The 13,530-nt window shown below is 36.8% G+C and overlaps 1 protein-coding gene across 14 annotated transcripts in view; it reads right to left on the reverse strand.

Annotated features, from left to right (window-relative positions):
* Positions 1–1,646: 1,646 nt before the first annotated feature.
* Positions 1,647–13,530, reverse strand: part of pde4dip (phosphodiesterase 4D interacting protein) — a 422,313-nt gene continuing 410,429 nt past the window's right edge. For 9 of the 14 annotated variants that reach the window (XM_073063246.1, XM_073063248.1, XM_073063241.1 and 6 more), the window contains 5 exons: positions 13,262–13,402; positions 10,113–10,242; positions 8,810–8,856; positions 7,510–7,570; positions 1,647–3,533 (listed from right to left, as the gene is read on the reverse strand). In XM_073063246.1, the coding sequence (XP_072919347.1) occupies positions 3,370–3,533; positions 7,510–7,570; positions 8,810–8,856; positions 10,113–10,242; positions 13,262–13,402 (543 nt within the window). In that variant the 3' untranslated portion in view covers positions 1,647–3,369. The remainder of the gene's footprint in view (positions 3,534–7,509; positions 7,571–8,809; positions 8,857–10,112; positions 10,243–13,261; positions 13,403–13,530) is intronic. The other 5 variants (XM_073063236.1, XM_073063240.1, XM_073063238.1 and 2 more) reach the window with 5 other exon arrangements.

The raw sequence follows: 13,530 nt of genomic DNA on the forward strand, positions 1-13,530 counted from the left end.
TACTCATTCAAATAATTGTCCCAAAGTCTCTTAAATAATCTTCATGTTCCTGCCTTCACCACCCCCTCTGGTAACTCACTCCAGTTTCCAATGACTCTTTATCTGTAAATAAAACCTCTCAAATCCCCTTTAAACTTCCTACCTCTCATTTTGAACTTTTGCCCTCTACTTTCAGATTCTCCGGTCATGGGAAACGGCCTCTGGCTATCTACCCTATCTCTCATAATTTTTAGATACCTCAATCATGTTGCTTTTTTGCCTCTTCCACTCTAGAGAAAACAGATCCAATTTATCTAATCCAGGCAACATATCTAATCTGTCCTTATAACTCAAGCCTTCCAATCCAGGCAACATCCGTGTTAATTTTTTTCTGCAGTTTGGCAACCAGAACTGTATGAAATATTCCAAGGCCTATCTGAAGTTTTGTTCACCTATATTGTGACATCCTAACTCTTGTACTCAGTATGTCAGCCAGCAAAAGTAAGTACTGAAGCCTTTAATACTCCTTCTACCTCTGGTCACTTTCAGGGAACCAGGTACTACTCTTCTACCCTAGATCTCGCTAATCAATAACATTCCCCAGTCCTGGTTCATTGTCCTGCCCTGGTTTAACTTAACCAAATATATCACATCACATGCGTCTGAGTTAAATTTCCCTGCCATTCCTTTCCTACTTCCCAGATGATAAATATCTTTGTAATCTTGAACAACTTTTTCACTGTCCACTATGCCACCAGTTTTGGTTAAATCTACAAACATGCTACATACTATCCTAATCATTGGTGTTAATATGGTATCAACAGAGGATCCAGCACATGTCATAGGCCTTCAATCTGAAAAACAACCATACATTACTGCCTTTTGCCTCCTACCACCAACCTAATTTTATATCTTGTTGCCTAGTTCAGCCTGGATCTTGTGTGTTCTAACCTTTGGGACCAGCCTACAACTGGGACCTTGTCAATGCCCTTACTAAACTTCTCATTGATAATCTTTATTGCCTTAACCATGTCAATCTTCTAGGTCAATCTTTCTTTTCAAAAAATGCAAATTTGTGAGAACTGATTTTCCATGCACAAAGCAAGGTGCTAGAAATGGAAAAATATAGGGATTTGAGGTTATTAAGTGGGAGGAGCATACAGGGTTAGGGCAAGGGCTAATTGTATAATCTGAACATAAGAACAATTCAAAATTATTGGTACTTCTGTTTACTTGCATGTCTGAGACTACAATTATTTTTGTTTCAATATGCTTCGTAGCTTTATTTACAATACCACATGATAGTTAACTCGGACAGAGGAATTGTACTGGAATACTTTTTCCTAAGGCCCATTCTCATCTTCTATTAGATATCAGATTTCTTCTCCTTCAGCCCTTTCTTTACCTTTCCACCTATCACCTTCCAGCTTGTACCCCTTCCTCTTTACCCACCTTTCTATTATAGCTTCTTTCTACTTTCTTTCTAGTCCAGACCTCAGCCTGAAACCTCAACTGTTTATTCCTCTTCATAGATACAGCATGGCCTGCTGAGTTCCTCCAGAATTTCATCTGTTACTCAATTCCTTTTTAGTTACCAAATTACAGGAGTGTCATTTAGAGGCCCACAAAATCAATCTAGGTAGAATAGAAGTTAAATAGGCATTGAGTATTTCATGTCTTTTATTTTTATTTTTTGGACAAAGAAAGCAAACTCTTCTTTCAAATGTTAAACAACTCCATGTTTTTGCAGAATAGCTGTTTTAAGACAATCCAAGAATTGTAATCTTTACTTCCCAGGATTGAACCATACATGCATGCAATAATCCAACATAGAATGGAATATATATATATACACTAGGGAGAATATGTACACCTGTAGGACAAACACTAAATATTTATCAGTATATACGCTTTATACAGTGTACAACAATGCCATAAAGGTACCTGCTGTATCATATGGTTTTTAGTGACCTCTATGTTAAATGTTTGCAGGCTACAAAACATGCTTCAACACAGGAATTCTCCAGTTTGTACCAAACATCAGGGATCAGCAATTATCTTTCTTTTCAAACCATAAGAAGAATTCCTATCCTTTACCAAGTGAAATTACTGAATACAAGGTCACTCTCACTTTTTTAATCCTTGGCTTTTTAAAGTTTCTGTATTGTGTACTGACCATTGCAAAACTAATGTAAAGCAAATGCCACTCAAAGCTTTGGTAATATATTATAAATCTGAGTTCTCATGAAGTCAATTATGACTGTTATAAGAACTTGATTCAGTGAACAATTTCAATTATTAATGTTAATGGAGAAAATCTGAGTTCTTATTAAATCAATTATGACAAATATAAGAACCTGATTCAGTGAACAGTTTTCAGTTAAGAATGCCAATAGGGAAAATTCTTGAGTTCACCGGGGAACATCCTTATTTGCATGTACTTGCTCTATATGTATATGTAACAGGCAGCAGCAACAATTTTATACAAAATGCAACTCAGTTACATTATACATTTGCCATCATGCTATATACACAGCTCAGACAAAAACAATGCTAGTGCTACTAAACTTACCCACTATTTCTAATAAGTGTACAATAATAAATACAGAGTCACCAGCATTGTCTTAACTCTGTACCGTACTCTTACCCACCATATTGCAATTTTGAATAAAACTCTGAAATAATGTCATGATGCTAGACAATGTGTTTTGAGATTTATAAGTCTGATTTTCATCTTATTCCAGTGTTCAGCAAAACTAATGTTACAGCTTTGGCCTCAATGGCAAATTTATTGCACTTACCCATTATCTGTCTTTGCTTTGTGAACATTCTAATTTGCCCTAAATATTATAAGGCTCTATTTTTTCCAGTTATGGCCAGGATACATCTATCTGTTATAAATTGCACAATTTAAATAGCAGGACACTGTTCACCAAAGCTATCATTGGACTCAAAACATTTCTGTAAGTGGTGTTTGATTTTTCTTCATCATAAACATATTTATATTCTTATATACCAACTCAATGTAGCTCTTGACATTTAAAGAGTTTTTTTCTTGGGTGTGGAGACCGCATGATTAAATACGACATGCAATCCCTCACACTGAGCACTTTAATATGCTTCTTAAACAAGTCTATACAATTGCTAGGGCCAAAAACATTAGCATCTTTTGGTAAATATATTTGACCCAGCTTCAGATTTATACATAAAACAAAAATTCTGTCAACATTCAGTGTTTTATATAGGATCATCAGATTTGGGTTACGCAGAAGAGTTTCCTCTGGATACAAAGGTGAAATATGTTTTCAAATGTTGTCCTAAATTATTTTTGTAGAACAAAATTCCAATATTGTTTAGTTTTGTTTTTGAGGTGGAAAGAAAAGTACTGTTTCAGTAATTTGCAATGATTCCTACAGGAGCCAGGTTGGGACCATTTCTTGTAATCTTTCCAGGCAGTGAACTTTGATCCACGCTTCTTGCTTTAGCTTCAGGATAAATTGGACTCATGAAGTTCCAGCCTCTGGGATGGATGTAACCCAGTTTTGAGATTTCTGCTGAAAAAATTAATCAGGTATGAAAAAAATAATTACCATAAGATGTGGAAAGTAAAGTAAAACATGAAAATGCAAAACAAATAAATCAGGGATGTAATGGTATAATGAGTGATTATGAGCTTACTAAATTTAACAATTCGATGTTCTCTTGTAGGGTCTCTACATTTCAAAAATAAAACTATACAGAATAGAGGAAAATTGAGTGCTACAGTTTTTAATTAACTTAAAATAGTAAATACTTGCCAACCAGATGAATAATTTTTGTTCCCCTTTATATAAAATGTAATGTCTAATGATCCAATTGTAAGCATAAGCAATCTTTTGTACAAAAATAGCAATAGTGGCTGTTTGGGCAGCCAGTTAAAACAGATTCAATCATTGCAAACTTAGTATTCAGTCTAGAAAAAGTTTCAGTTTCAAAACAACATCAACAATTAGAGGCAGCTTGAGCTAGCTCTCAGGTTAAAGAAAGACTAGCCAGAGATGTGTCTATAATTTTGGATGGCACTTTTTGAGGATATCCATATCTGGTGGAGAGTGCAAAAGAGATTCACTGAAATAATATCTGGGATGAAGAACTTCTGTTAAGAAGCCTATGAAGCTACACTTGTACTCTTTGGAAAAGGAAAACTTTGAGAGATTTAAAAAGAAAAACTTATTGTCATATGAGTAACCACTAAACAGATTTAGGAAACGGCAAAAGCACCAGGGATGAGAAGAGATTTCTTTGTTGTGGTTTTGAGTTGCTAAGATTTGGTGTACATTTACTAGAGGGTAGAGGGTGCTGGGTGTAGACTTTTAGAAGGTAATTGGATAAGTATTTTAAAAAGCTGAAGGGCTTTGTGGATTGAGAAGGGAAGTAACCCTAATTAGATTGCTCATAAAGACATAAGCTAAATGACCTTTGGTATTCCTCCCCTAAATTATCTTGCAATCATTCTTCTATTAAGGAAGTGCTTAAAACCTGTCGGCTGTCCTAATGTGCAACAGTGTTAAACTCAGTTTGATAATCTCTTGTTGATAGCCTTGGGCTTTGTTACTGCATTGACAGCACTGAAAACTAAGGTGTATATTTCACTATTTCTAGGAAGCTTAAATAGCAGAAGAAACATTAACTATTGAGCATAAATCAACATAGCAGGAACAGACAAATTAGGAATTTGGTTACTTCAGCCTGCTCTGCTGTTTAACAAGGTCATGACTGATCTGATTGTAAGTTCAACAAATTCCTGCCTGCCTCACAACAATCTTTCCTCTATTATCAACGCTCTTATCTACCACTGCTCCTTTGAGGATACTCAACCCTCAGTGCATTTCATCATCAATGGAAGACTGCAGTAGAAAGAGAAAATATAAATAGAAATTCAGTCTTTCCAAACCTGGCAAAAGCATTGAATTTGACTGGATCATAAAAAGGTAAGATAATGATGGAGCTTATGGTCTGTTCTCATGATATGTAGGTTTGAAACTTTAGAGTTTCAGTTTCTCCAATATTAAGTATGAAATGCGTAGAGGGGATGGAATTTTAAAAGTGCATCTAAGAGTGGTTTCTGAGTCAGTACATAGATGGTCCTGCTAGAGAAAGGGTAACATTGGACTTGATCTTAGGAAATAAAGATGGACAAGTGATTGGGATGTCAGCGTAAGTGCATTTATGAGATAATGACTGCAACTCTAAGTTTCAAAATAATCATTGAAAGGGATAAAGTGATCTGGAATCTTAAATCTGGAATTGGGGGAAAGCTGATTTTAATATCATACGATAGGACCTGGCAAAAGTAAACTGGGTGCAGTAGCTTGCAGGTCCAACTAATTGAAGACTTATATAACTATAACAGTCAATGTTTGAGGCAAAATTGCTCCCCTAAACATGAAAGGTCAGGTCAGCAAGAAAAAGGAACTCTGGATAATGACAGGATTTGAGAGTTGGATCAAAAAAAAAGCATATGGCAAGTATAGAGAATTGAAACTGGAGTAAGTCCAACAGGAGCATAAAAAATGTGTGGATTGAGGGAAATATTTAGAAGAAGTGGAACAAAGGGACATAAAATATCAGGAATGAAAGGTATTAGGCACGTGACATTTTATTAAGTACAATTAAGGCTCAGCAGATAACTGGGATAACTGTGCAAGGACCAACAGATACCAAGAGAGCAATCTGGGGCTTCAAGCAATACTTCTCATCTCTATTCATAAAGGAGAAAGACATTGTAGTGGAAGAATTCAGGCAGGGGAAATACAGAAGTTCTAGAACTTATTATTAATTACAAGAGGATATAAGACATAGATACTTGTTCATATTTAAGCATGAATGGAAAATAGCCGAACTGATATCTTCATTCAGAAGGACAGAAGGAAAAAGCCAGGTAATTACAGGCTCATAGATTTATTATCAGTGGTAGGGATGTAGATGGAAATTTTTTTGAAGGACAGATTGATCTAGACTTGATAAGATATGGATTATTCAAAGATAGCTTGTTTTTATTAGGGGCAGATTCTATGTGACCAATTTGATTTTGTGTTTTCTTGAAGAGGTTATAAATATACTCATGAGGAAAATACAGTTTACTATAATCTGGACTTAAAATTGACATTTGACAAGGGTTTCATGTGGGGAAACGGGTCCTAAAGGTTAGACCCCATGGGATCTAAGTAAAGCTGTCAAAATTGGTTCTAAACTTGTCTTGGTAATGGAGTTTTTAGTAGGAGTAAAGATTCCAAGGAAAGTAGGAGTTTTTAGTCATTAGAAGCCTGTGTCCAGTTTGGTGCTCACCAATTTGTATAAATTAATGATTGTGATATGATTAGCAAATTCACTATTGACATGCAAATCAGAGGAACATAGATGGTGAAGAAGACAGTGGGTTACGGGATGATTTTGATATGCTGGTAAATTGAGCAGAGCAGCAGCAGATGGAATTCAGTCTTAATAAGAGATGGACTAACAAGGGTAGAACATACATAAAGAATACTGAGGGACCTTGGTTCAAGAATTCACTAGTGGTAGATAGGGTAGTGAAGAAGGAAGTTGGTTACTTGCCATGATTAGCAGGGGGCACAGGATATTATGGTACAATGTCATGGAACTTTGGTTAGGTGCAACTTAGATTGACAAACTATAAGAAAAACATGATTGCACTGAAAAGTATACAGGTCTGATTCATCAGGATTTTGCCTGTAATGTAGTGTTTGAGTGACAAGGATAGACTGGTTAGTTTTCCTTGGAGTTGAGAAGGCTGATATGGCCCCAAACAAAGGTATAGAAAATTGTGAAGGACAGAGATAGGGTAGATTGTAGGAAACTTTTCCCCATACCAGAGATGTCTAAAAATAGAGGGAGTAGGTTTGAGGAAAGTAGGAAATCTGTTTTCCACCCAAAGTGTGGTTGGAATCTGGAATACAGTGAGAAGGGTGGTGTGGGCACATACTCTCACAACATTTAGGAAGTACCTAGATGAACTCGCATTGCATCTTGAATGTCAAGACTTCATACCGTGCTGGGTACAGTGATTGCATTGATGCACTGACCAAGGAGGTTTCTGTGCTGTTCTATAACATTTTAAAATGGCTGAACACGCTCTACCAACTTTTATGCTAATATTTAGCAAACACTGTCCTAATATTTCCTTAGGTTTTCACCTATAGCCCAATGATAATGTAGCAGCTGGGATATACTGTATGTATATAATAGTGTTTGGTATTCTAGCTGACCTAAAAAAAACCTCATGTTTAACCTGTCACCCAATTATCTGTTTATAATAATTTCTTGATATTAGCCATAAAGAAAACATTTTATGTTGTTGATAAGCATCTTGCATCTTTGTATGGACGAGCATGAAAACTGATAGATGTAAATGAGACAGTTGCAGGCAACAGACCTAAAACATGCAACAATTTTACTGGTAGTACTGTTAGCAGTCAGCAAAGAGATCTGATCTCTCATAGCACATGCTAATAATAATACATTATTACCAACCTTTGTTGTCATTTGGGGAGGTTTTAGCATCAGAAATTGTGCAATCATTCATCTGAACGGACTCACAAAAGAGACAAAGGTACACAGGGAAGAGAAGGTCAGAAAGGAGAAACAATAACTTTAAATGCTCACCTATCTCCATCCTGTCTGAGCAAGGATATCACCCCCTTCAATTTCCTATCCTTACAAATGAGAAGCTCTTTGTGATTTATGCTGCGGTAATATTCTTTGAAACCCTTTGATGCTTCACCCAAAGATCTATTCTTAAAATTTGTTAATGCTCAATTGGAGAGGCCTTCGCACCTCTACATATAATCAACCTATCACTGAATAGCAATGAACAGTGGGTATTCGAATTGAATTCCCTGTTTGTGGTTCAGTGGTTGAGGATATATAGTCCACCATCCTTCAATGTAGCAGACATCAGAGCAGTGACTGATTTTGATTAAGGAACAATATACCAACACTTGAAAAACACACTAGATCATTTAAATACAGAGCCTCACAATGGATAACAAGCTCTGAGCCCTTTTTCCATTAGAAATAAAGATAATGACCTGAGCAAAAACTCTGCAGAGTCACAATTATTAAATAATAATTGCTTCTCCTGCCATTGGCTGTACGTATCCGGCATGAATTTTAAAGGTGTGAGGTTCAGTTCTTCACTTTAAACTGGAATATCTTTGTAGCATCCTGATTTTCCTATCATAGGCCCATGTAAGTGAACTGCTCTCATTTTTTATCATATATTATGGAAGGTAAATGCAGGGTCATTTTGGGGAGGCAAAGTACTACAGATCAGAGGAAGATGCCACACTTTGCTGATTATCTGGATTTCTGTGTAACCAGAGTAGTTAAGAGTGGTGGCCTTAATGACATTAATGAACCTGATGAGCCTTAATGGCAACAGTGATCTCGTGGTCATTAATACCAATATTACTAGTTTATAATTTTAAAATTCCAAAATAATTAACAATGGTTAAATTCTATAGTTGGGATTTGAACTCTGCTCTCTAATTCATTAATCTTCCCCTGTTGGTACCTAGTTACAACCACTATGTCTTCACTGTCACCAGATGGGAATGTACTGCTGCTTCACCTTTGGATGAAAGGAATGCTTCAAAGTTATTAGATTACAATGCACCATTTTGCTAATAATACTGAAGTCTAAGATTTTGCATAGTCTATAAAAGGATTTGTGCCCTAGCTGATGCTTGGCGAAGTATATCAGGAAAAGTAAACATACTTGTATTTACATGTTAATTATTACTGAATTCACACAGTTTTCAACAAAGCTTACCTCCAAATTACTTCTTGCTTTTTTCAAAACATCATGTGTCCTTGTAACTGAAAAACAGAAGTTTTGTTGTTATCTGGTGCAGTATTTTCATTGATATACTGTAGCATGTCAGCAAACATTGTAACAAAAAGCTTTTGCATATTGTCACCTTCCAGCAGGAACCACTGGTTACAGATCGGGGCAGAGACTGATTTATGTACAAGGTGATATATATACTCAATGTAGTGATTAGAAAAGAAGTAAATTTTGCTGTCCTAGTTTATATTGGTTTCCTCAGCAAAGAGTGGCAGTCACTTCAGTAGTAAATAAGGCTTCGTCTATGAGTTAATGTTAAATAGGATAATGCTTTTATAGTTTTAAAGGCCTATGTGAGGGTTTAATGAACAATTTATGGTAGATGACTTTCAATAAAATTCTTGCTGGGTTGATAATAGTGAAGCACTTTCTGATCCAATGTATTCAGGTCATAAGGCAGCAATTTTCCTGAAATTGAGCCCTAGATCCCAGGGTAAAGTAGTGGAAAGGAGTGGTGAGTGTGTGGTGCTGTGAAAGAGATGTGTAGTAGTCAGGTTGCTTTGCATAAATGGTATGGAGCTAAAATTCTAGAGAGGTTCCACACATAGAAGTCAGCCTCTGTATAAGAATAGTTGGACCATTAAAGAAGACAGCTATGGATTATGCAAGTTTTGTGGATAGCTGAAGTAGAAATGATGGGGGTGGGTGGTCAGTAATGAAGAGGAAAGAGCAGGAGTAGTGCATATTTTGTGAAAAATTGGAGAACATGAAGGAGATCTTGGTTTAGTGACGGATGAATGCTTAAATAAGATTATGAAGGTAGGGTTAAGTTTACAGGAAAGGCTGCTGTTTCTGAAAGAAATGTGTCATCGCTTGGTCTCAAAGGAGTATGTAATAGCACTTTACAGATAGATCCAGTCTTCTTGTAATGCATTCGAATACTAGTCAATAATTTTACTTTACAGAAAATGCACAAAAAATAGGCATGGCTTGCTTCCTGAGATGAGATTTGACAACTGCAATTGATCCCACATTTGTTAAGCTAAAAGTCCAGTGCAATGAGGAGGGTTAAATTTACTGCAATCTTTCTCAATTACGCAGTCAATTTGGTATTTCATACAAATTCAAAGAAAGGATTATTTTACATATGTTCACAGTCCAATCTGTCTTAACAGCCAAGCGGCAAACAGACATGCTGACAAGATTAAATAACACTTTTGAATGACAGGCATTCTTTTTCAATTAGGAATCAAAATATGAAGCATTGTTAGGTATTGATTCGACATACGTTGGCTGACAATGAACTGTTCCATTCCTTCTTTCACTTGGTTAGTAGCCTTTAGGCGACTGATTGCATTCTGCAATAGGTTTTCTTGCTCTGTTATTTTATTCCTCAGTCTGCAAATCTCTTCCTGATCCTGCAATAACCACAAGATATTTATCCCAGGAATGGAATCTGCATGAATGTTATAATATGCAAATACTTCAACACAAATTTTATGACAGGCTGAATCCTCCTTGCAATTAAAAGAATTGCTTTTAGATGCTATCTTTAAGCGGTCTCATGACATACTAATGCATTTACAACCAATTAAGTACTTCTGAAGTGTAGTGGTTACTGTGGTAATTGTAGGAAACAAGTCAATTTGCACAAAAAATTCCCCTTAAAAACAATGCGGTAATGATCAGATCATTTGGTTTAGTTATTTTAGTTTGGAACTGATCTGTCCAGGCTTGTGTTGGACCTTTTATGCCCACCAGAAACAGTACACAGCTTTGATTTAATATGTAGTTCAAGTTCAAATTTATTGCCATCTGTATATATACCCAGCCAAACGAAACAACATTCCTCTGGGCCATGGTGTACCCACAAAACACATAAAACAAAGGATAACCACAAATAAGTTAATACAACCTAATTCAAAGTACATGTAGTGTGCAGTACAGATAAACAGCAATTGGTCCATCACTGTTGTGCACTGGAACAATGATGACAGCCTTGAAGCCTACAGGGACTGTGGACTGTTGCAAAGCGATATGAAAGAAGAGTCCCATTGGGAATACAGCTCTTGCTTAATTCTATACAGATCATCAAGCTGTATTTTGTGCTCTGGAGGAGGACCTGTACCTTTCTATGCATTTCTATGCATTTTGCCTCAAAAGTGAGAGTGCCAGCATGGAGCTAATGGTAATATTTAATGTACAGTCGGCCCTCCTTATCCGCGGGGGATTGGTTCCGGGACCCCCCGCAGATACCAAAAAACACGGCTGCTCAAGTTCCTTATTTAACCTGTCTCAGTGCGGTGGACTTTAGGACCCGGCACAGCTCTGAATCCGCAGTGTTTCTGTTCATGAAAATAATCACGATTGAAAATAAGGTGGAAGTAATAAAGCGATCGGAAAGAGGTGAAATGCAATCGGTCATTGGAAAAGTGTTAGGCTACAGTCGGTCAACAATCGGAACAATTTTAATTGAGCATGTGAAAGGCACTGCCCCGATGAAAGCTACAATTATTACTAAGCAACGCAGTGGTTTAATTATTGAAATACATACGTTTATTAAGTGTTTTATATGCATAGAAAGGTAAAACATATTCTATATACTAAGAAAAACGTTTGACTAACTGATGCTAAATAATACCGGATGTACCTGTTCCGACTTCAAATCCAACTTAAAGACGGACTCAGGAACGGAACTTGTTCATAACTTGGGGACTGCCTGTACTTTTAAATCATCTCTAGATGACTTATAATACAATGTAAATAGTTGTTATACTGTATTGTTTAGGGAATAATGACAAGAAAAAATAGTCTGTACATGCTCAAACAACGAGTGCTGGAGAGAGAACTTCCAAGTTTTCCCAATCCGTGGTTGGTTGAATCCACGCAAGCGGAACCCATGGATGAGGAGGGCTGACTGTACATACAAATTAGTTCTTAAAGTTTCTATTCTGCTTAGAACCTTTCTGACATCCTGTGAGTGATTAACAATGCTTTTTGAGTATGCAACAAATAAATCTTACTGTAAGATAGACATTCCTCCCTGTTTCTCTTGCCATCCATTTTCATTGAAATGATTTAATCTTAAGCCTCCTGTATATCGGTGAGACTCGACATAGATTGGGAGAACACTTTGTCAAGCACTTTCGCTCCATCTGCCATAAAAAGCAGGATTTCCTGGTGGCCACCCATTTCAATTCTACTTTGCGTTCTGACATGTCAGTCCATGGCCTCTTTTACTGCCATGATGAGGCCACACTCAGGTTGGAGGAGCAACACCTTGTATTCTGTCTGAGAAGCCTCCAACCTGATGGTGTGAACATCAATTTCTTGACCTGGTTATTGTCCCCACCCATCCTCTCCTTCACTATTCCTCATTCTTGTTTTCTTTTCACACCTTCTCTTACCTGCCCATCAGCTCCCTTAAGTGCTCCTCCCACTTCCCTTTCTTTCATGGTCTTCTGTCCCCTCCTATCAGATTCCTCCTCCTGGTTTCACCTGCCATCTGCCACCTTGTTCTGACTTCTTCCCCCTTCCTTTCCAGTCCTGATGAAGGGTCTCGACCTGGAGAGTCGACTGTTGTTCCCATCCACAAGTGTTGCCTGAGCGGCTGAGCTCCTCCAGCACATTGTGCGTATTGTTCTAGATGCCCAGCATCTGTAGTACCTTGTGTCCCTGATTTAATCTTGATGTCTTTGAAAGAGGATCTGAACATGGATCACTTTTAAATTGCCTTCCAACAATCAGTATTAGTGCTTCTGACACGAGTAACATTGATAGATTTAAGTACCAGCGAGACTCATTACAGGAAGATCATTCAGTAAATGACCACACTTCTGACCATGAGCGGTACTGTCACACTATATAAATCATTATAACACTGAATTACACTGGAAAAAGGCTGAGACCTTGGGAAAAAATGCAATATCCACCTCAAAAAAAACTACCAGATGTTTTACTTTAGGATTCATCATTGTTTTGGAGATTAGTCTCTGCTAGAAAGTTGGAACAGAATAGGGGTGCTTTATTCAGTTATGATGCTTATATTTGAATGCTGCTCTGAATGATATAGTGTAGTGAAACATTCAGAACAATACAATAATGAAATGACTATTGCAAAAACAAGCTTGATAAATTCCAGAATTTTCCAGAAATGAGCAGTGCTAATATTTTTAACAGTATAATACATCTGAAAATGGAGGATGAAGAACACTGATTGATACACAATTCAGAAAAGTAATTACTGTAAATTAGTCTTGTCACCTACTTAAAGGAATGGTCTATTGTGGAATCCCATTTGAGGAAAGGACAAAGAAACTTTTTTATAAAGAGGTTACATGCATGAAAGAGGGAAAGATCAATCTTCAGTTCCACTGTGCAACAACTGTATAAGTATAATTGTATAATGTTCATATTAAGCTTATCTGAGAGACTTACCTTTTGATTTTGTACATCACTGTCTGGATTTGGCAGAGTAGTTCTCCAAAACATTTTTAGCAATGAACAAGTTTCATTCAAGATCTGATGCAGTGTATTGGTATTGGAGAAGAGCTGCTTGACTGTCTCATGATCCAAATGCTGCACAGGTAAATTTGCAAATAAAAAACAAAATTTTGAGATTATTTTTCCCTACACACAAAATTCAAAAAGTCTGTCCTAATTTACAGCCAGACTTTATACATTTAGAGCTCTTAAAATTAGAAGGG

The sequence above is a fragment of the Hemitrygon akajei genome, chromosome 12 (assembly GCF_048418815.1).
Source record: "Hemitrygon akajei chromosome 12, sHemAka1.3, whole genome shotgun sequence".
Classification (NCBI taxonomy): domain Eukaryota; kingdom Metazoa; phylum Chordata; class Chondrichthyes; order Myliobatiformes; family Dasyatidae; genus Hemitrygon; species Hemitrygon akajei.